This window comes from Bos javanicus, chromosome 25, assembly GCF_032452875.1.
Source record: "Bos javanicus breed banteng chromosome 25, ARS-OSU_banteng_1.0, whole genome shotgun sequence".
NCBI classification, from domain to species: domain Eukaryota; kingdom Metazoa; phylum Chordata; class Mammalia; order Artiodactyla; family Bovidae; genus Bos; species Bos javanicus.
This window is the reverse complement of record NC_083892.1, coordinates 34,056,424-34,077,243: the sequence shown is the minus strand read 5'-3', so window position 1 is coordinate 34,077,243 and position 20,820 is coordinate 34,056,424. Positions and strand designations below refer to the sequence as shown.

General features: G+C 51.9%; 1 protein-coding gene across 6 annotated transcripts; it reads right to left on the bottom strand.

Moving 5' to 3' along the window:
* Positions 1-6,940: 6,940 nt before the first annotated feature.
* Positions 6,941-15,052, bottom strand: RHBDD2 (rhomboid domain containing 2). 6 transcript variants are annotated; one of them, XM_061401965.1, is made up of 6 exons: positions 14,761-14,849; positions 12,995-13,119; positions 12,729-12,891; positions 12,249-12,656; positions 11,062-11,212; positions 6,941-7,892 (listed from the first exon to the last, which is right to left on the bottom strand). In XM_061401965.1, the coding sequence occupies exons 4-6, from the start codon at positions 12,409-12,411 to the stop codon at positions 7,535-7,537; spliced, it is 672 nt and encodes a 223-aa protein (XP_061257949.1). In that variant the 5' UTR covers positions 12,412-12,656; positions 12,729-12,891; positions 12,995-13,119; positions 14,761-14,849; the 3' UTR covers positions 6,941-7,534. The 6 variants fall into 6 exon arrangements, with proteins under 6 accessions (XP_061257949.1, XP_061257952.1, XP_061257948.1 ...); XM_061401968.1 differs by lacking the exon at positions 14,761-14,849 and adding an exon at positions 13,543-14,739 and having other exon boundaries at positions 12,729-12,895; XM_061401964.1 differs by lacking the exon at positions 14,761-14,849 and adding an exon at positions 13,543-14,739.
* Between the last annotated feature and the right edge of the window lie 5,768 nt (positions 15,053-20,820).

Here is a 20,820-nt window from a genome sequence, read left to right as displayed (position 1 = left end):
GGATAGGCTACCCACTGCAGTATTCTTGGGATTCCCTGGTGGCTCAGAGGGTAAAGAGTCTGCCTGCAATGTGGGAGACCTGAGTTTGATCCCTGGGTCGGGAAGATCCCCTGGAGAAGAAACTGGCAACCCACTCCAGTTTTCTTGCCTGGAAAATCCCATGGATGGAGGAGCCTGGCAGGCCACAGTACCCTTGCCTGGAAACTCACATGGATGGAGGAAGAGCCTGGTAGGCTACAGTCCGTAGGGTTGCAAAGAGTCGGACACAACTGATTGACTTCACTTTCACTTTCTTTCATTTCACTTTAATGCTCTGCACCATGCTATTACTAGCCCCTAATTTTCATTTATTCATCTGTTTGGTAATTGTCTTTCTCTTCCTCCCTGCCTCTGACACACAGAATGTAAGGCTCTTTAAATGTAGGCATTTGGCCACCTTGCTCTCTGCTGCATTCCCATAACTGGAATAGGGCCTTGCATAAAGTGGGTGTTCAGTAGATGTTCAGTGAATGAATGAACACAAGCCAGACAGTCCCCCTTTTCACAAGGTTCAAGGTACAATAGACAGGCACCTGCTTGGAGAAGGCCACCCACATTGGTGCAATTTGCCACCGTTGATAAAAGCCTTTTCCCCATCCATGGAAGCTACAGTCACATCATGACAGGGGCCTCTGTCCTTTACTGACATCCCTGAAGGAAGGGATGGCTCTTTGCATTTGACAGGTGAGTGAAGGAAGCTCAGGTGAGGCTGTGTGCTTTGCCCTCAGGTCAAACACGTTTATAATGCCTCTGTCTTTATTACCTGAGGCTGTTCAGGTGGCTCAGTGGTAAAGAATCCACCTGCCAAGGCAGTAGACTTGGGTTCCATCCGTGGATTGGGAAGATCCCCTGGAGAAAGAATTGGCAACCCACTCCAGTATTCTTGCCTGGAAAATTACATGGACAGAGGAGCTTGGCTGCCTACAGTCCACGGGATTGCAGAGTCGGATATGCCTTAGCGACTAAATAGCAGTAGCTATATTACCTATGTAATTCTCCCTCTGGTGTCAGTGGCTTGCCCAAGGCCTGGTAGCCAGGAGAGGCTGCTGGAGTCTTGAGGCCCCCCTCTGCCTTCTGATCAGAGCTCCTTCCTGGGGCTACTCATTCCAGCCCTGCCTTCTCTCCCCTCTGGCCTGGGGAACCAGGTGGGGGATGAGGTCTCTATCCTCCATGATCTGGGTTCTAGCACCATGTCTTCCCAAGGCCTCGGGCCATCTCTGCCTTGCAACCTCTTGGCCACAGAATCACTGTGCCCTACGCGGCATATCCCCCGAGCCCCTGCCCGCAGACCACCTCCCTCTTCCAGCTACTGTCTCCAGCAGGGAGAGTTCAAAATGTTATTTCTCTTCTGCTTCCCTCCCACTTTTCCTTCCCATCGCATGAGTACAGGATGCCATGGAACTGACCACATTGCTGGAGGAGAGACGGGGATGGGGGGCCCCAGGTGCGGGTAGAGGAGCCAGCTGTGGGGAGCTCCCTGGATTCTGTGTGGGGGTGGTGATGTGCTGAATGTAGCCATCTAGGGAGATGACCTTGCCTGTTTCCCAGGGTGGTTGTAACAACGCACCCCAAACTGAGTGGCTTCAAACAACAGACATGGAGACTTCCCTGGCAGTCCGGTGATTAAGAGGTCGCTTTCCAATGTAGGGGGTACAGGTTCCATCCCTGGTCTGGAAGCTAAGATTCCACATGCCTCATGGCCAAAAAACCAAAACATAAGATGGAAACAAAATTGTAACAAATTCAATAAAGACTTAAAAACAAACAAACAAAAAAACCCCCAGACGTTTATTCTTTCACAGTCCTGGAGGCCGGAAGTCTGAAATCAAGGCATCCAGGGGCCCGTGCTGCCCTTAAGAGTTCTAGGGAGGAACACTTTCTTCCCTCTTTTCAGCTTCCAGTGGTTCCTAGCAGTCTTTGGCGCCTGTGGCTGGGAGACAAGTCGACCCAGACTCTGCCTCCCTCATCACACGGCCGTTTCCTCCCTGTGGGGTCTCTGTGTAGCTTCGTCTTTATAGGGAAGCCAGCTGTTGAGTTTAGGCCCCACCTGAATCCCATATGACCTCATCACGTCACATTCACAGGTACAAGTGGGGGCTACGGTTAGGCCTTCAACATATTTGAGGGAACCCGCAAATCCCATGGACGGAGGAGCCTCGTAGGCTGCAGTCCATGGGGTCGCTAGGAGTCTGACACGACTGAGCGACTTCACTTTCACTTTTCACTTTCATGCATTGGAGAAGGAAATGGCAACCCACTCCAGTGTTCTTACCTGGAGAACCCCAGGGACGGGGAGCCTGGTGGGCTGCCGTCCCTGGGGTCACACAGAGTCGGACACAACAGAAGTGACTTAGCAGCAGCAGCAGCAGCAACAACTATAGGGTAAGGGAATTAGAGAAGGTGAAATTCAGAGAAAGAATGAGACGGGCACTTTACAGGAATAGATCACCTTTAATGAAGCGAGAAGGGGCAGCAGTCAGGTTAGTGGGCTGCTGTGCTAAGAGGAGAGCAGGTATATATGGAAAACATATATATATGGAGATACATTGTTTTGAGGGGTCTGTTTCTCCTCAAGATTATTTTTGATTAGTTAGCTTTCAACAACTGGGGCAAGGAATTCCTGAGACCAGCTGGAGACTGGGATCGGCTGGGAGCTGAACGTAATCAATCTTAATGTCCGTTCCTTTCTTCGGGGGAGAAAGTTCTTTATTCTGTATAGAATGGTGGGGAGGGCCTGGAGGGGAGCTTTAACTCCAGGCTATTTTGAGCCATGTAGCTTTCCTTCACCAACGGAGCCCACAACCCTGACTACAGAGAGTGCAGGTTGGCGTGGAAGGCCCTTGGGTAAGGGCCCAGATTTGTGAGTTCAGAATGTCGTGTCTATGTTTTTACGTGCCTGTGTTGGGTGTGTGTGTCTGCGTGTGTGTGTGTGTGTCTGTGTCTGCGTGTGTGTATCTGCATGTCTGTGTCTGTGTGTCTGTGTCTGCGTGTGTGTGTCTGTGTGTGTGTGTCTGCATGTCTGTGTCTGTGTGTGTGTGTGTCTGTGTGTGTGTGTCTGTGTCTGTGTGTCTGTGTCTGCGTGTGTGTGTCTGTGTGTCTGTGTCTGCGTGTGTGTGTCTGTGTGTGTGAGTGTCTGTGTGTGTGTGTCTGTGTCTGTGTGTCTGTGTCTGCGTGTCTGTGTCTGCGCGTCTGTGTGTGTGTGTGTCTGTGTCTGCGTGTGTGTGTCTGCGTGTGTGTCTGCGTGTCTGTGTCTATGTGTGTGTGTCTGCGTGTGTGTGTCTGTGTCTGTGTGTGTGTGTGTCTGTGTGTGTGTGTCTGTCTGTGTGTCTGTGTCTGCGTGTGTGTGTCTGTGTGTGTCTGTGTCTGTGTGTCTGTGTCTGCGTGTGTGTGTGTGTGTCTGTGTCTGCGCGTCTGTGTGTGTGTGTGTCTGCGTGTGTGTGTCTGTGTGTGTGAGTGTCTGTGTGTGTGTGTCTGTGTCTGTGTGTCTGTGTCTGCGTGTGTGTCTGCGTGTCTGTGTCTGCGCGTCTGTGTGCGTGTGTGTCTGTGTCTGCGTGTGTGTGTCTGCGTGTGTGTCTGCGTGTCTGTGTCTATGTGTGTGTGTCTGCGTGTGTGTCTGCATGTGTGTGTCTGCGTGTGTGTGTCTGTGTCTGCGTGTGTGTCTGCGTGTGTGTGTCTGTGTCTGTATGTGTCTGTGTGTGCTTTGTGCCCCAACCGCTCCGAGCCCTGTCGCCTCTGATGCTGTAGCCAGGCCCCCAGGAGGAGGAGTCCCTCAAGGAAGTAGCCTTGGGGTGTTTAAGCAGACTCGGACAGGCCACCTTTCATGGGGGACGAGCTCCAGGCTCAAAATGAGCAAGATCCTGATGGTGTGGCGGTGCGGAGCTTCGAGTCCAGGTGGGGGACTCGCTGCCTCTGGCTGCAGGCAGTTATCCAGGCAGAGAGGCTCTGAGTAGAGCCCTGAGGGCACCCTGGGATGCAGGCCCAGGGAGGGGCCCCTGCAGGTCTCAGGAGCCAACTCCATCCTCCTCCGTCCCCTCGTTCCTCACTTGGGGGAACCTCATCCTACAGGACTTTCCAACCCAATCCTGGGCCCTCCCCCACCCTGCCACCTGCGGGCGGGCAGACGCCTTCCGGCAGGGCGAGAACACTGGACTCCAGGTGGGAGAGCTGTGTGCACACGCTTGGCCACTCACTTGCTGTGACCCAGGAAGTCACTTTGCCTTCTAGGCTCCATTTCTGTCTGTCCCACCCCTCAGCCAGGGCCTCAGGATGGGCACCCACCACTTCCAGCTCTTTCCTAGCTGCACACAGCCTCTGCCCTGCCCACCTCCCTTCCTGTCTCTGCTCACACTGTTGCCCTGCGTCCTGCCTGGTTAACTCCCCTCCACTGCCCTCCCCCGCCTCACCCTGTCCCGGCCAGGTGGGCACGCCTCACCTCTGTACCTGGCTCTTCTCCCATGCCACAGAGCACGTCTCCTGCAACAGACTGAGCACAGTGAAGCCTGGGCTCATCCTTTTCCTTCTTCGTGTCCCCAGAGCCAAACACAGGCCTGGAGCTCTAGTTGCCCACAAGTGAAGTGAAGTGAAATCGCTCAGTCATGTCCAGCTCTTTGCAACCCCACGGACGGTAGCCTACCAGGCTCCGCTGTCCATGGGATTTTCCAGGCAAGAATACTGGAGTGGGCTGCCATTTCCTTCTCCAGGGGATCTTCCCAACCCAGGGATCAAACCCGGGTCTCCTGCATTGCAGACGGACGCTTTTACCGTCTGAGCCACCAGTTGCCTGCAAAGCGCTTGTTAAATGAAGGAATGAACCAGCAGACATCTGAAGGAGCCGGGCCTCTCAGAGCTGGGCGTCCATGCCTCTCTTCCAGACCTTATCTTCGGTCACATTTATGCACAGAGCTGGATCCCCAGTCCCACCCCAAAGGGGGCTCCTCCAAGGACTGATGCACACCCTTCCTCCTGTAGTCCCAGCACCAGCCCCAGGGAGATTTCAGAGGTGGCCAAGGGGCTGCTTCTCTCCTGCCCCCTGCTGATGAAGAGGGGGAATTGGAGGACGTCTGGATGCTTCTCTGGCTATCAGTGGGCCCGTCCTGGCCTGGGGACAGGAGAGTGGTTTCTATCATGCGGGGGAACAATGGCCTTCCCTTTGCCTGGTGGTCTGTGTTCTTCATGCGCCTAACAATAGCCAGAGGACCTAGTTAGGGCTTTCCCCTTTCCCTCCTTCCAGAGCTACCCCACCCCCGTGGAAGGATGTGTGGTCGGTATCCGACTGACCCCCAGATCTCCAGGCTGGTCTGGGGGCCTCTTCTGATGCCTGAACAGCATCACTGAATTACAATTTTTCAATTTTCTACTCTCCCCCACTCCCAGATTGAGATCCCCAGGAGTAGGGCATCCCAGTCCATTTACTTGGTCAACAGATCTTCACTGTGTCAGCCCCGCGCTGGGGGTTTTCCGCCCTCGTGGAGCTCACCTCTGTCTTGTCTTTAGGCCCAGCCCAAGCTTGGCACACATGCACGGAAGCGGGTGCGCATGGATGATTCAACAGGCAAGTGGGGGAGGGCTTTGGGATCCCCTCTACAAGTGCCCGCACTCTGGTCCAGGCTGCTTGCTGCGGCCCAAGCAAAGCCCAGGGGAACAGGCAAAGAGCCAATTGCAGAGCAGCGGTCGCGGCAGAGCACGGGCTGCTGTCGGCTGCTCTGCCAGACCCACCCCGCCTCCCGGAAAGCTGGTCAAGGAAACCAGTGGCAGAGGAGACGATGGGACAGAGTGATCTCAGATGACCCTCACAGCCCTGCTACTCGGGGTCGCATGAGGGTCCTTGAGCCTGGCCATCCACGAGGCAGGCCGCCGGCCTCCACAGCTCTGGCTGATCCAACCGGGAGGGCCAGATACGAAGGAGGTGATGGTAGCACGCTGAAAGGTAGGTGGCCTCCTCCCCTGCTTCTGGGCACAGGCCTGGGACTGGAGTCTGCAGTGGAGGGACGATGACCAGGGGACACACAGCAGCCTGCCCTCACCGAATGACCCTACGGGAAAGGTGCCGGCGTGGTGGGACATGCCAGGCTCTTGGGACTGCAGCCAAGTCTCAGCCGCAGTCTGGACTCCTTGGGTGGTGAATCCTGTTCACAGTCCCACTCGGGAGCCACCCTCTAGGCTTCGTCCCCCTTCCTCGGCCAGTGCAGGCCATTCACCGCCCTGACCACTGCTACAGATCTGTGGGTGTGTCTTATCCATCTCTAATTCCCAGGCCTCTCCAAAAAGCCAGCCCAAGCTCCGGGAATACACAAAGGCCACGAGTCACGGTGTTTGTCCGGACCTGCACCAGGCGTTTCCTCAACGGGAGCCCACCTGAAGGAGTCCAGCTGACAGCTGATCACAAGCTGTGAGCTCCCCCGGGCCTGATCAGGTGCCCGTTGGCTCAGTCACCTTCATGTCCTGTCCTGCCCTGCCTCGAGGGGTGGGGGGGTGGGGAGCTGATCCCTGCACACCATGTGGTTTGGGTTCACTTGCCAACAGCTTCCTGGTTAACTTAGCCCACAGGATCTCCTGCTCGGAGATCAGGAGACAGGCAGGGAGGCCAGAGCTCTCCTCCCCACCTCTTGCTTCCAACAGCAACGCCGCCAGTACCCGTGTCTCTCCTCCGTGTAAGGTCCCGCCAGACAGCCCTTCTCACGGTGACCCAGCCTAGAGTGCAGGGACCACCCCAGTGGCTCCCTGCTGTCCACCCATTTCAGGGTCGCCAAACCTGTTTGCCCTTTCAGCTCTCCAGGGAGCCTTGTTATCTCCCGCCCCATTTCACATCCCCGCTGGGGCGTCGTCTGCCCGACTGGACCTGGCTGTGGTTCCCTTTGCTGCCCTCTGTATTCCCCGATCATAAAGACACAGCACGCCAGGGGCAGGTTGGAGGCAGTTTCTTTATACAAACATAACCAACGCAACGGACCCGTCAGCATACTGCTGGGGCACACGCAGGTCCGTCTCACCACCCCTGGGGCAGAAGTCTGGGTGGTAGGGGTGTCACTGCAGGGGAGGAACACTGCACAGGCCTGGGGACTGGCGAGCACACCAACAGGGAGCCCCCGAAGGGCACGCACGGACACATGGACACTGGGTAACCAAGAGCACTACACACAAGGCCAGGAAGGAACAGAGAGCTGGGATGAGCCGACCCCCCTTCCCCTAGGTTTCTTCGGGGCAGGGAAGTGGGTGGGAGGGGCCTGGGCCTGAAGCCAAGCGCCCTAGCTGTGCCACGAGAGCCACGTGTCCTGACCGTGCGCCCTGCTTTCTGCATCTGGGAAGTGGGGACCACTGTACTTCAAGAAGCTGTCACGAGGATAAAGGAGATGAACAGGGACACATATCAAAATACTCAACACAGAGCATGGCACATAGAGGTGTCCAATAAATAACTTCGTGTCAAGAAAATCTCAGCTCAGAGAGGCCCTTTTTGAGAAGGCCAGGAGGGGAGATCGTATCCCTGGCAACTTTCTCAGGACATCAGGACCCTTGAGCACTCCTTGGAGCCTGTGGCTGCTGGAGTGGCCAGGGCCCCGGAATACACGGTGCCGGGGCAGTTGAGGGGGGCGGGGGGCTGGACTCCCAGGGAGGCACCCGCGGAAGCTGGGTAGACACCCGAGGAGTTGGGGATTGTGCCAAAATGATTCTGCACGTAGCACAAGCCGGAGGCAGGCTGGTACGGCGGCAGGCTGGGCATATGCCCAGGAGCGCACGATGGCCAGGCCGCCAGTTTCTGGCTACTGGCGTGCTGCATCTGGGCGGCAGGGTGGTTTGGGGTCAGGTGAGGGTGGCCGCTCTGTGTGGGGTAGGAGCCGGGCACAGGGTTCGGCCTGGAAAGGAACAAGAGAGAAGACGGGCGCTGAGCTAGTCATGCCAGGAACACAGCACCCCGAACTGTTGATCCACAGGAGAAAGGCTTGGACTCGCTGCACTGCCTTCTATTACAACATGCTGTGGACGGGCATTTCCTGTAACCAGCTGTCAAAGTGCCACATGGGGAGAAAGGTCATATTAACTGAACAGAAAACAGATGCCCAGAGCGGGCAGGGACCACTCACGGCCCTGCAGTAAGCCAGCAGGAAGAGGGGCGATCGGGCCCATGCCTGAGACCCCTTGAGGTATAAGGGCAGTCTGCAAGTTGGATGGAGTTTGGGATGGGATCACGGTAGTTAAGCGTCTTCCACGGCTGGCCTAGCGATTCAACCAAAGAGAACAGGTCCACTTCTGTGGGAGGTCGGAGGGCAGGGCTCCAACACGGTAACACAGGGCTCGGGCCCAGGCCTCGTCTACTGGCAGATGGTCCCCCAGTGACGGCAGGAAAGAAGGCTTATAGCTCAAAGTCCCGGCAGGCAGGGAACGGACATGACAGGTGCGGGGAGACAGGTGGCTGGGACTACAAAGGAGGACACATTCTAAGGGATTTAGCCTGTGAACTTTTGTGGAGATTTCTCAATACGAAGAACGAATGTCAACACCACTGACACCTGTGTTGCTGCTGCTGCCACCGCTAAGCCGCTTCAGTCGTGTCTGACCCTGTGCGACCCCATAGACAGCAGCCCACCAGGCTCCCCCGTCCCTGGGATTCTCCAGGCAAGAACACTGGAGTGGGTTGCCATTTCCTTCTCCAACGCATGAAAGTGAAAAGTGAAAGTGAAGCCGCTCAGTCGTGTCTGACTCTTAGCGACCCCATGGACTGCAGCCTACCAGGCTCCTCCATTCATGGGATTTTTCAGGCAAGAGTACTGCAGTGGGGTGCCATTACCTGTGTTAGGTAACAATTAAACTTTGATACATTTCAGTCCAAACCTAGGCTTATAAATCAACTGAAGTACAGACACATGACACTTAGCAGCACTTTCGGAATTTTAAAAATGCAGAGGCTCTGGCCTATAAGAAGCTTGATAAGAGCCTCCAAGGGAAACAAAGCTATCCAGGCTGCCAGGACTGATGCAAAAACCAACATGTGCATCAACGTTGCCTGTGTCCTGTTGTTGCGTGATCAGAAACATCATGTTCTGTTCTGGGTGCCTGCAACAGGCCAGGATGATATGGGGTGGGACACTATGCCATGTGGGTCACCATATCCCCAGCCAGGTCTGCACGTTATGGGGAAGCAGGATCACTGGGCACCACGGGTGTCACAGTTACAGAGAAGTGAGTGTGATCCAGCGTGCAAGACCGTCCTCACTGGGGGCTGCCTTGTAGAGTGAGGCCCCAGCCGCCAGGGGTCAACATGGTCAGCTGTTTTAGAGGGGCTTCCTTCACAGAGCGCGGCTGAGGAGTTTGCAAATGAGGACCCTAAGTTCTCTCTGAACTGAGCTTAGAACTAAGTTCTCTCTACATTCTGTGAGAACAGCAATTAAGAACCAAAAAGCTATACAATACAGCTAATTCTAAATGTAAACACCTCCCACCCGTTGTTGCTGTTCACTCACTCAGTCATGTCTGACTCTTTGCGACCCCGTGCACTGCAGCACACCAGGCCTCCCTGTCCTTCACCACCTCCCAGAGCTTGCTCAAACTCATGTCCATTGAGTCGGGAACACCATCCAACCATCTTATGATCTGTTGTCTCCTTTTCCTCCTGCCCTCGATCTTTCCCAGCATCAGGGGCCTTCCAAAAAGCTAAAATACAGCTAATTCTAAATGTCAACACCTCCCACCCACTGAGACTCCAGGAATTACTTGCCTGAAATAAAATGAGTGAATGTGCGTTTCTATTTTTCTCACTACCCGCCCCTGCCTTTAAGAAATGGTCAGAGCTGGGACTTCCCCAGCAAGGTCCAGTGGTTAGGACTTGGCACTCTCACTGAGGGGGCCCCGAGTTTGATCCTTGGTTGGGGGAGGGGGGTTAAGATCCGACAAGCCACACAGCATGGCCAAAAAAAAGAGAAAAGAAAAGAAAATGGTCAGAGGGCTCTGAGCCACTGAAGGCTGAGAGTCCGCCTCCTAAAATAAACTATAAGCAACAGCTTCTGATTCAACCAAGATCCTGCCTCCAGGCCAGTGTTGGGGACAAGATGGACTCCATAGCTGGCCCAAGGCAGAAACGGGCCATGGACAAAGCACTTTGACTTTGCGGTGAACCCCTTCTCTGGGAGGGAAACCTCCTCCATCGTGAACTCTCAGCATCGACAAAAACCAGTGAAGGCCATCCGAGGCTGGCAGCGTGTGTGCAGGAGGGACAGGAAGTGAGCAGGACCTGGAAGCAGGAGCCCCTGGCTCTCGACTGGGCGCTTCTGACTCTGTGTTACCTGGAGAAAGACGTTTGTCCTCTTTGGGCCTCCTCTCTGACAGGAGGGAGTGAGGCTATGTGAGCACTCCATTGAGAGTTAACGCACCTGGACTGGAAAACAGTAAATAAACTTTGCCTTCTCCCGCCACGTGGCCAAGAACACCCTGAGGTTCAGGCCATGCCACCTCCTAAGCCTCCCAGTCAGTCAGGTGGATCGTGCTTCTTGCCAGCGTCACCTGCCGGAGCCCAATCCCAGCCCCACAGAGTGCTTGTCAGTGCTGAGGGCTGGTGATGCCACTGATGGGGCCGCAAGTCCCTCGGGATTATGTGCAACGGCTTCGAATGCCTCCCATTGAATGCCCTTCCTGCTTGGACCCCACTCTGGAAGCAGCTGGGCAGAATCCAGGATGCTGGGGAGAAATCTGTGGACAGCTTTTGCTGGGTAGGCCTGGGCGACCCACACCCTCTTCCCTATTCCCCAGGACACCGAAAATCAGTCGCACCCTCTATAGCAGGGGTCCCCAACCTCTGGGATCTGATGATCTGAGGTGCATCTGAGAGCAGAAATAAAAGTGCACAAAAAATGTAATCGCTTGAAATACCCTGAAACCACCATTCCCCCCCACCCCCAATCCCACTCCTGGTTCATGGAAAAACTGTCCTCCATGAAACTGGTCCCTGGTGCCAAAAAGGCTGGGGACTGCGCCTTTATAGGCCCTGCAGCTGCTTCAGGAATAAAGCAAGCACGGCCTTCTGTAACTTACTTCCGGCTTTGCGCTGCCCTCCTTTCAGCTGAAGAGCCGGAGATGTACTTGAACATGGAAATCCTCCTCATCAGGCTGAAGGGGAACTTCTGGTCGAGCTTCACGGCGACTTGCTCTGGGACGTCAAAGGAGAAGCAGTAGGTGAGGCCGTCTGGGGTTGGTGTATTAAGGAGAAGTGGAGAGAGCTGAAGGGAGGGGGCTGCACACTGCCCCCAGGACCCAGGAGCCACGCTGGCCCCACGCAGGCCTGGGCTTATTCCACCATCATCTCTGGACTGCAGTTTCCAGCTCAGGGGAAACCAAGAGTTGGAGTTTCTAGCCTCCGTTCCTCGGAGGGAACACAAGGCAGCAACGATAGGCAGGCAAGTGCTGACACCTTACCCATCCTCTCCCCTGGGCCTCTTGAGCCCCTGTAATGACCGTCAGAAGCCAGCATGTGCCTCTGTCTCTTTAAGTGGGATGAAGCAGGCGGCTAGTCTAATACCCTCTGGGAGGTCTGACATCTTGTCCTTTGTCCCTGGTCAAAGGAGCCTTGCCTCAATGTGATCAAGTGAGCTTCCCGTGGGCCTCTGTGGCAGCCCGCCCCCCACACTGTCACCAGCTCCCAGAGAGGTGAGGGCACCCTGGTCGTCTGACCTGCATCAGCCCGTCACTGCCGAGATGGCCAAAAAGAGTCAGCCTAATTGCCAGAATATTTATGCAAGGAATATAAGGCTTATTCTAAGTTTTTAACCACTCATATGGTCAAAGCCTACCTTAAAAATATTCTTTTCTTCTTCTTCTGAGAAAAAGACTAAGCGAAACAAAAACAAAGAAACCTGTTTCCCGGGAATACCTTTCACGGAACATCTCTAGCTCATGGTTATTTCAGGATCCTCCAGTAAAAAAAAATTAGTCAACTGGGCTTACACCTTGGAAAAAACCAAATCAAGTATTTTATTAACTGGCAGTGCTGAGCCATTGTATGGAAAGAGCTAGGGGGATCTCTTCCAGAAAACAAAACTCTGGCATAAAGAAAGGAAGTGACCTGCCTGAGGCCACGTGGTTCCAAACCTGAAGCTAGCACACAGAATACCTAAGTGTGAGCTCTACCTGCCTGAACCCCCCTGCTCCGACCCCCAGGACCTACAGTGTGGTTCACCCTTTGGCGTGTCAGTATTACTACAACAGCCCTCTAGGAAGGATACATGCTAGCCCGATTCCCAGGCCACAGACGTTACTGAGGAAAGAGGTCTGGGGAATGAGCCAGGAGGCACAGAGCAGGAGCCATGGCACCAGCAGCGAGGGCACCACCACGCCGAACACCAGGGCCCGCCTCATCCGAGAGCGGACGCAGTTGACTCCCAGCATGGCGAAAGCCACGGGGGTGAAACCGCGGGCGTCCTCCACCTCCCCGAGCTTTGACAGCGATGACACAGCTTCAAACGACAGGAAGATGATGGCGCAGATGATGGTGAAGACCACGGTGAAGAAGCAGTGGCGGACGGTGCCCACGGTTCTCTCAAAATTGCCAGCAAAGCGCCAGATGACGATGGCACCGCAGAGCAAGGAGACGGGATTCTCGTAGACAAAGATGTAGGTCACCAGCCTGTAAACTGCAGAGGGAACCGAGTTAGAGGCCCGATGGTGGCTTGCTCCCAGAAGGGAAAAGCCAGGTTACAACCCACCTAGGAAAACAGGGAGTAGCTGGCTCTCGTTGCCAGGGAAAATCAGCCCGGAGCCAGTGGGATAAGCAGAGGGGAGCAACAGCGAAGGACCCAGGACTCAAAGTAGAGGCGGGGATGTCTAATCTTTGCTCTTTCCCAGACCTGGAGCAAGTCTTATCTGTGACTGGCTTCCACGTGGGGGAAAAAAAATAACACTTTTTAGCATGGGATGGTCTTTTATAATTTGTAATGTCCTTTATAATCCTCTTTGAGGCTTTAATACTGACCTATCTCACCGGGCAGTTTGAGGGTTAATTAATTGTAACAGCTTCAGGTGGATTGAGTGGGTGTCACTTAACACTCTTTGTGCCCGTCTCCTCGGCTGTAATCCTGACCTCTCCTTCCATAGTGGCTGTTCAGAGGAAGAAAAAAGGGACCATGAATTATTGTGCACCTGTAAAGATGAGAAAACTATCACTAAGAATGTAGATACAGAACTCAGAAGTCTTTCTTGCAAGTGCTTATCCAGTCTTAGAGGTAGAGTGATGCTCAATATGCAATAAGACAGTAAAGAATCTTTTGTTTTTCTAAAAGCAGTCCTTGCTTCTGTATTTTTATATCCCTGCAGGCCAAAACACTAAACTGAAGGAGGGGGGTGATCAGTGAAGTGGCAGTAACATTGGATTTGGAAGTCTAAAGCAATCTTGGCTCTGTCACGCCTAGACTGGCTGAGTTCAGCCCAGACACAGGGCCCTGTCGGCTTCAGTGTTCTTACTGTAAAATAAAATGGATACACTCGAGGCCCTCAAAGGTCTCTTACGTGTCTAATACTCACATTGTCCATGAATCCCACACTCAAGAGAAGCCGCAAAGTAAAGGGAAAAAAAAAAGGGAGCTCAGTTTAGGCTGGCATTTTGCATCTGTCTCTGAAGACAGACGTGCTGTGTGTATCCAGGGTGAGGGTGAGGGGGACCACTTTTAGATTTGAGCAGGGAGGCAGGCTAAGAACCATATACCTCAGTCAGGCCATCTCTGTAAGGCTTCGTTATCTGAAGAGTATCGTCATTATTGTTGAGTACTTCCAACACTGAAATCCCAAGGGTACATGTGAAGATTCTAGAAGCAATTCTATATAATTTGGGGATTAGAAAGCCCAAGGTTCCAGTTCAAAAACGTCACAAGATGCAAAGAACAATCTGGGTTCCTGTGTCAACTGTATGACTCAAAAGCTCTGTGAGTCTTCGCATTAAGCCTCAGTTTCATTTAAAGAATGGACAACAATAAAGCCCATGGGCAATAATGCCTACAGTAATAATACGTCATGAGATCCCCATGAGAATTAAAAGAGGTTAATGCATGTGAAAGTGCTTTGCAAAACAACAAAAGTTATACAAATCTCCCATTTTTCTCCCCAGAAAAGAATGGGGAAGAAACAGGAGACTAAGAACATCTTTTATGAACAGATATTTATAATTAATTGGTCTGCAAAATATCTCCATCTCCCCAAGAAAACCAACACCTCTCCCAAAGGTACAAGACACCCGGCTCCCGCTATAAGCTGGGAATCGGATTCAGGATTAAGATAAAACGAAGATGCAGAAGAAATTCTAAACCCCAGGAGGCCAGGATGCTTACAGAGGTGGCCACAGATACAGCTCAAGTGTCTTGGGAAGATGGGAAAAAAAAAATTTTTTTTTCCAGTGGGGGGTTGGGCCCTAAAGCAGACGTAGGTGTGAATGTGACAAGGGAGAGAAAAATCCTCCTCGGCGAGCAAGCAGGGGTGAATGAAACCTAATTGCTACAAATGGATATGAGAGCCCTGACCAGTACGATGACGACAGGGACGGGAACAAATCTGGGTAGGGAAGGGTTACAAGGGATGATCAAGATGGGGCTCTGCACAAAGACGTGGAATATGGGGCTGGTCCTCCAGGTGGGGAGAATGATGCGGACGGAGATGGGGTGGCGTGGGTGCTGGGAGGCCGGAGCCCAGGGCCTGGCGAGGTCGGAGGAAAAAGGACTGGCACCCGGGACCCGGCCCCGCCCTGCTCACCTTGCCAGTTGCGCAGGGCCTCGGACCGCAGCGAGAGACCCGAGGGCGCCAGGGGCTGCTGCAGCAGGAATAGACGGGGCCCGGATACCAGCAGCGAGAGCAGCGCGGTGAAGAAGGTGGCGGATGGCACCTCGGGCCACAAGGACCAGCTCCGGTACCCAGGCTCCGAGACCGCCATGGCCGCCAAGGCTCCCGCTCACCTACGCAGCTCTGGCTGGTTCTCGGCTCCTTCCGCCTCCCTGCGGCTGTCACCCCTGGCAACAGCGGCGGGGGTGGCCGGAAGCCCCGCCTCCCAGAGGCCCCGCCCCGTGCGGAGTTACCCAATCCGGTAACTCGCGCTGGCATGCCTCCCACGCGCGTAGGCCGCAGGGAGTCCAGCCAGTAATCTCTGGCTGCAGCATCCTTGGGACTGGCTGAGTCCCGGGTGGGAGCCGCTTGGGGGGCACCGGGCGGGGCGGCTCGAATTTTGGATTTAATCATCTCAGCTCTAGCTACCTAATGAGTATTGTGCCTTGCAGTTTACAGAGCCTTCGATCTTTTTCTCTCTCTCTCTCACACACACACAGCCTCCCTTATCTGTGTTTACCTTTAATAATACCAGGGAAGACACTAGGGTCTGGGTAATGCAGTTAGATGGCAAAGACAATTAGAACTCAGGTTCCCGCTGTTGCTATGGCCTGAAACTGGCTACTGGCAAAGAGACTGGGAGCAGGAGGAGAAGGGGACGACAGAGAATGAGATGGCTGGATGGCATTACTGACTCGATTGACTGAGTTTGAGTGAACTCTGGGAGTTGGTGATGGACAGGGAGGCCTGGCGTGCTGCGATTCATGGGGTCGCAAAAAGTCGGACACGATTGAGCGACTGAACTGAACTGAAAGGCAGGTTTTGGTGCCTGGATTAAAGAAACAGGGTAGAAGAGGAAGGAGGAATTCCACGGAAGGCCCTGAAGTGTTGTTCAGTCGCTAAATTGTATCCGACTCTGACTGACTCTGCGACCCCGTGGATTGCAGCACACCAGGCTTCCTTGTCCTTCACTATCTTCTGGAGTTTGCTCAAATTCATATGCATTGAGACAGTGATGTCATCTAACCATCTGTTGCTCAAATTCATATCCATTGAGTCAGTGATGCTATCTAACCATCTCATCCTCTGCCACCCTCTTCTCCTTTTGCCTTCCATCTTTTCCAGCATCAGGATCTTTCCCAATTACCTGAAGTATTCGGGATGTAATATAACAATAATAATAACCAAGGTCTGTTTTAGCCCTTAAAGTCTGAAAAGCACCTTCACCAGAGAAGAAAAGCACCTTCACCTGCACCAGTTGTTTAGACAACTGAACTATTGTTTCCTCAATAACAGATGCTCCAGACTAAGACTAGGATCTGAATCCCTGTTTGCTAAGTGCTGACTTTCTTCCCTTTTCACTATTTCCCTCTAATATCCTGCCTACTGCTGCTGCTGGTGCTAAGTTGCTTCAGTCATGTCCGACTCTGTGCGACCCCATGGACTGCAGCCTACCAGGCTCCCCCGTCCCTGGGATTCTCCAGGCAAGAACACTGGAGTGGGTTGCCATTTCCTTCTCCAATGCATGAAAGTGAAAAGTGAAAGTGAAGTCACTCAGTCGTGTCCAACTCTTAGCGACCCCATGGACTGCAGCCTACTGCTATGCTAATGCTATGCTATGCTAAGTCACTTCAGTAGTGTCTGACTCTGTGCGACCCCATAGATGGCAGCCCACGGGGCTTCCCCGTCCCTGGGATTCTCCAGGCAAGAACACTGGAGTGGGTTGCCATTTCCTTCTCCAATGCATGAAAGTGAAAAGTGAAAGTGAAGTCGCTCAGTCGTGTCTGACCCTCAGCAACCCCATGGACTGCAGCCTTCCAGGCTCCTCCATCCATGGGATTTTCCAGGCAAGAGTACTGGAGTGGGGTGCCATTGCCTTCTCCACAGCCTACTGCTACATGTATATAAATTTGACTACTGAGAAATGAACAAATGCTTCATTCTCTGTGCTGGACTTTCAGATCTGTTCCCAGACCTAGTCTGCTCCCCTGTCAATGGTTCTGGCAATATCTGTGTTCCCATGAACCTCAGGAAGGGAACCTGAGATTCTTTTCATCATTTGTGTTTAGTACTCAAAAATAACCGTAATTTTATGGGTATAAATATACAGCCATGGAACATATTTCAGCGAATTCTGTGTCAGTTCAGTTCAGTTCAATTCAGTTGTTCAGTCGTGTCCAACTTTTTGAGACCCCTTGGACTGCAGCATGCCAGGCTTTCCTGTCCATCAGCAATTCCCGAAGCTTACCCAAACTCATGTCCATCGAGTCGGTGATGCCATCTAACCATCTCATCCTCTGTCATCCCTTTCTCCTCCTGCCTTCAATTTTGCCCAGTATCAGGGTCTTTTCCAATGAGTCAGTTCTTCGCATCAGGTGGCCAAATTATTTAGTTTCAGCTTCAGCATCAGTACTTCAAATCAATATTCAGGACTGATTTCCTTTAGGATGGACTGGTTGGATCTCCTTGCAGGCCAAGGGACTCTCAAGAGTCTTCTCCAACACCACAGTTCAAAAGCATCAATTCTTTGGTGCTCAGGTTTCTTTATAGTCCAACTCTCACATCCATACATGACTACTGGAAAAACCATAGCTTTGACTAGACAGACCTTTGTTGTCAAAGTAATGTCTCTGCTTTTTAATATGCTATCTAGGTTGGTTATAACTTTTTTCCAAGGAGTAAGCGTTTTTTAATTTCATGGTTGCAGTCACCATCTCCAGTAATTTTGGAGCCCAAGAAAATAAAGCCTGTCACTGTTTCCATTGTTTCCCCATCTATTTGCCATGAAGTGATGGGACCAGATGCCATGATCTTAGTTTTCTGAATGTTGAGTTTTAAGCCAACTTTTTCACTCTCCTCTTTCACTTTCATCAAGAGGCTCTTTAGTTCTTCTTTGCTTTCTGCCACAAGGGTGGTGTCGTCTGCAAATCTGAGGTTATAGATATTTCTCCTGGCAATCTTGATTCCAGCTGGTGCTTCATCCAGCCTGGCATTTTGCATGATGTACTCTGCATATAAGTTAAATAAGCAGGGTGACAATATACAACCTTGACATACTCCTTTCCCGATTTGGAACCAGTCTGTTGTTCAATGTCCAGTTCTAACTCTTGCTTCTTGACCTTCATACAGATATCTCATGAGGCAGGCCATGTGGTCTCGTTTTCCCATCGCTTGAAGAATTTTCCAGTTTGTTGTGATCCACACAGTCAAAGGCTTTGGTGTAGTCAATAAAGCAGAAGCAGATGTTCTTCTGGAACTCTCGTGCCTTATCAATGATCCAGCGGATGTTGGCAATTTGATCTGTGGTTCCTCTGCCTTTTCTAAATCCAGCTTGACCATCCGGAAGTTCACATACTGTTGAAGCCTGGCTTGGAGAATTTTGAGCATTACTTTTCTAGTGTGTGAAATGAGTGCAATTGTGCAGTAGTCTGAACATTCTTTGGCATTGCCTTTCTTTGGAATTGGAATGAAAACAGACCTTTTCCATGCTGTGTAGATTTAAACTAATGCTGCTCATGATGCAGCAGTGGGCGTGAAAATGAAGGTTTTACTCAACAGGAAGCAGCATATGACTCTGAAGTGCAGTGGAGCAGCTAAAAATAGCGAGTGGGGACTTGGGCTGCTGGAACCAGAGTCTGGGCCTTGGAAAGAGGAAGGGAATGGTGGTCCCATTTCCTCTTGTGCCACTCCAGGAGTTCTGCATCTGCTTTCAGACATATATTTTGGAAAAGGATGTAGAAAAATTAGGGCTTGTCCAACAACAAGTGACTAGGATGGGGAGGGAAAGGGGGACTTCAAATCCTATTTGATGAGGGACAATTAAAGAGATCAGAGAGACTTGCCTGAGAAAGCTTCAGGGGTCCTGACCACTGACTATGTGAAAGGCTTTCCTGGAGGTGAGGGAGTAGACTTATCCTGTGTTCCTCCAGAGGGGACACCTGGGGATGAAAGGTGGAAAACAATAGGGCACCACTCTGGGCTTATGAAAGAACTTTCTGACAACTTGGGTTGTTCATCTGTGGCACGAGGGGCCTTAGATGATAGTGAGCTCTCCACAACTGGAAGTGTGCAAGCAGAGGCAATCTGGGGACTTGAGGAGCCTCTTAAAGTGATTCAAACGTCAGGTTGGAGATGGAACTAGATGCCTTTAAAAGTTTTTCTGGACCTTCAGTTCTAAGACTCCATAAACAAACAAATGCACATAGAGGGTTGAGACACTTGCCATTTACTGGGGCTATGGTTCAGTTGCTAAGCTGTGTCCAACTCTTTGCAACCCCATGGACTGCAGCATGCCAGGCTTCCCTGTCCTTTAGTATCTCTTGGAATTTGCTGAAACTCATGTCCATTGGACTCCATGCTATCCAATGGTGATGCTATCCAACCATCTCATCCTCTGTGGCCCCCTTCTCTTCCTGCCCTCAAGCTTTCCCAGCATCAGGGTCTTTTCCAGTGAGTCGGCTTTTTGTATCAGGTGCCAAAGTACTGGAGCTTCAGCTTCAGCATCTGTCCTTCTCATGAATATTCAGGGTTGATTTCCTTTAGGATTGACTGGTTTGATTTCCTGCTGTCTAAGGGACTCTCTAACGCTTGCTCCTTGGAAGAAAAGCTATGACCAACCTAGACAGCATATTAAAAAGCAGAGACATTACTTTGGTAATGGTCCGTCTAGTCAAAGCTATGGTTTTTCCAGTAGTCATGTATGGATCTGAGAGTTGGACCATAAAGAAAACTGAGTGCCAAAGAATTGATGCTTTTGAACTGTTGTGTTGGAGAAGACTCTTGAGAGTCCCTTGGACTACAGGGAGAACAAACCAGTAAATCCTAAAGGAAGTCAACCCTGAATCTTCATAGGAAGGACTGATGCTGAAGCTGAAGTTCCAAAACTTTGGCCACCTGATGCTAAAAGCCAACTCATTAGAAAAGACCCTGATGCTGGGCAAGATTGAAGTCAGGAGGAGAAGAAGATGACAGAGGTTGAGATGGTTGGATGGCATCACTGGCTCGATGGACATGAGCTTGAACAAGTTCTGGGAGTTGGTGATGGACAGGGAAGCTTGGCGTGCTGCAGTCCATGGGGTCACAAAGAGTCAGACACGACTGAGTGAATTGAACCGAAGGGACTCTCAAAAATCTCCAGCACCACAGTTCAAAAGTATCATTACTGCCCCCTGGTGGACAGTTCTGTGCAGGAGTCCTTTAAGTTTGTTGGTGAAGAGGCCAAATCCGAAGCAGAATACTGCCCCCTTGCCGGTTGCTCGGGGAAGTGGCTCACATCTAGATGGATGGCTTGATCTGGGGACATCTGAGTAGGTCCAAAATCCTGGATGGCCCCCAACATGCCCCCAAGGTAATGTAGCTTCAGCCTTCCATGTCATTCATGTTCCGTGCCAGCCTATCCCACCTCTCTTTTCCCACACTCGTGGAGTGGGGCACACAGCAGCAAGCCCACTCCCTAAATACACATGCCCTCAGAGAAAGGAACACCAGTCCCAGGACACCTGGCTGGCATCGCTGTTTCTGTAATGATCTTCCTTGGATCTCTCCCAACACATGGTTTCACCGGGGCCTGGGAAGCCAGGTTGGCAACAGTCAAACAGTGGGAGCCCTTGCAGGCTGCGGTGAGCAATGTGAATCTTATTCCAAGAAAGTGGAAAGTTTAGAGGGCTTAAACTAGATTTTCCTGAATCATTTATGGCTTAGAAAGTAAGGAAATGAGCCCTCTCAGACACTGGGAGGATTGAAAGTTGGTGGAATTTCTGTAGAAGGAAATTTGGCAGTATCTTGCAAAATGACTAATGCACTCATCTTTGATCCAGCATTTCCACTTCTAGGATTTTAACCTACTGACCTATTGGCATCCATGGAATATGTCTTACATAAAACATTATCTACCGCAGTAGTAAATACTGGAAACAACAGGATGTCCATCATGGAAAGAATGATTAATAAACAATGGTTCATTCTTCAAAGGAATATTCTATAACCATAAAAAGA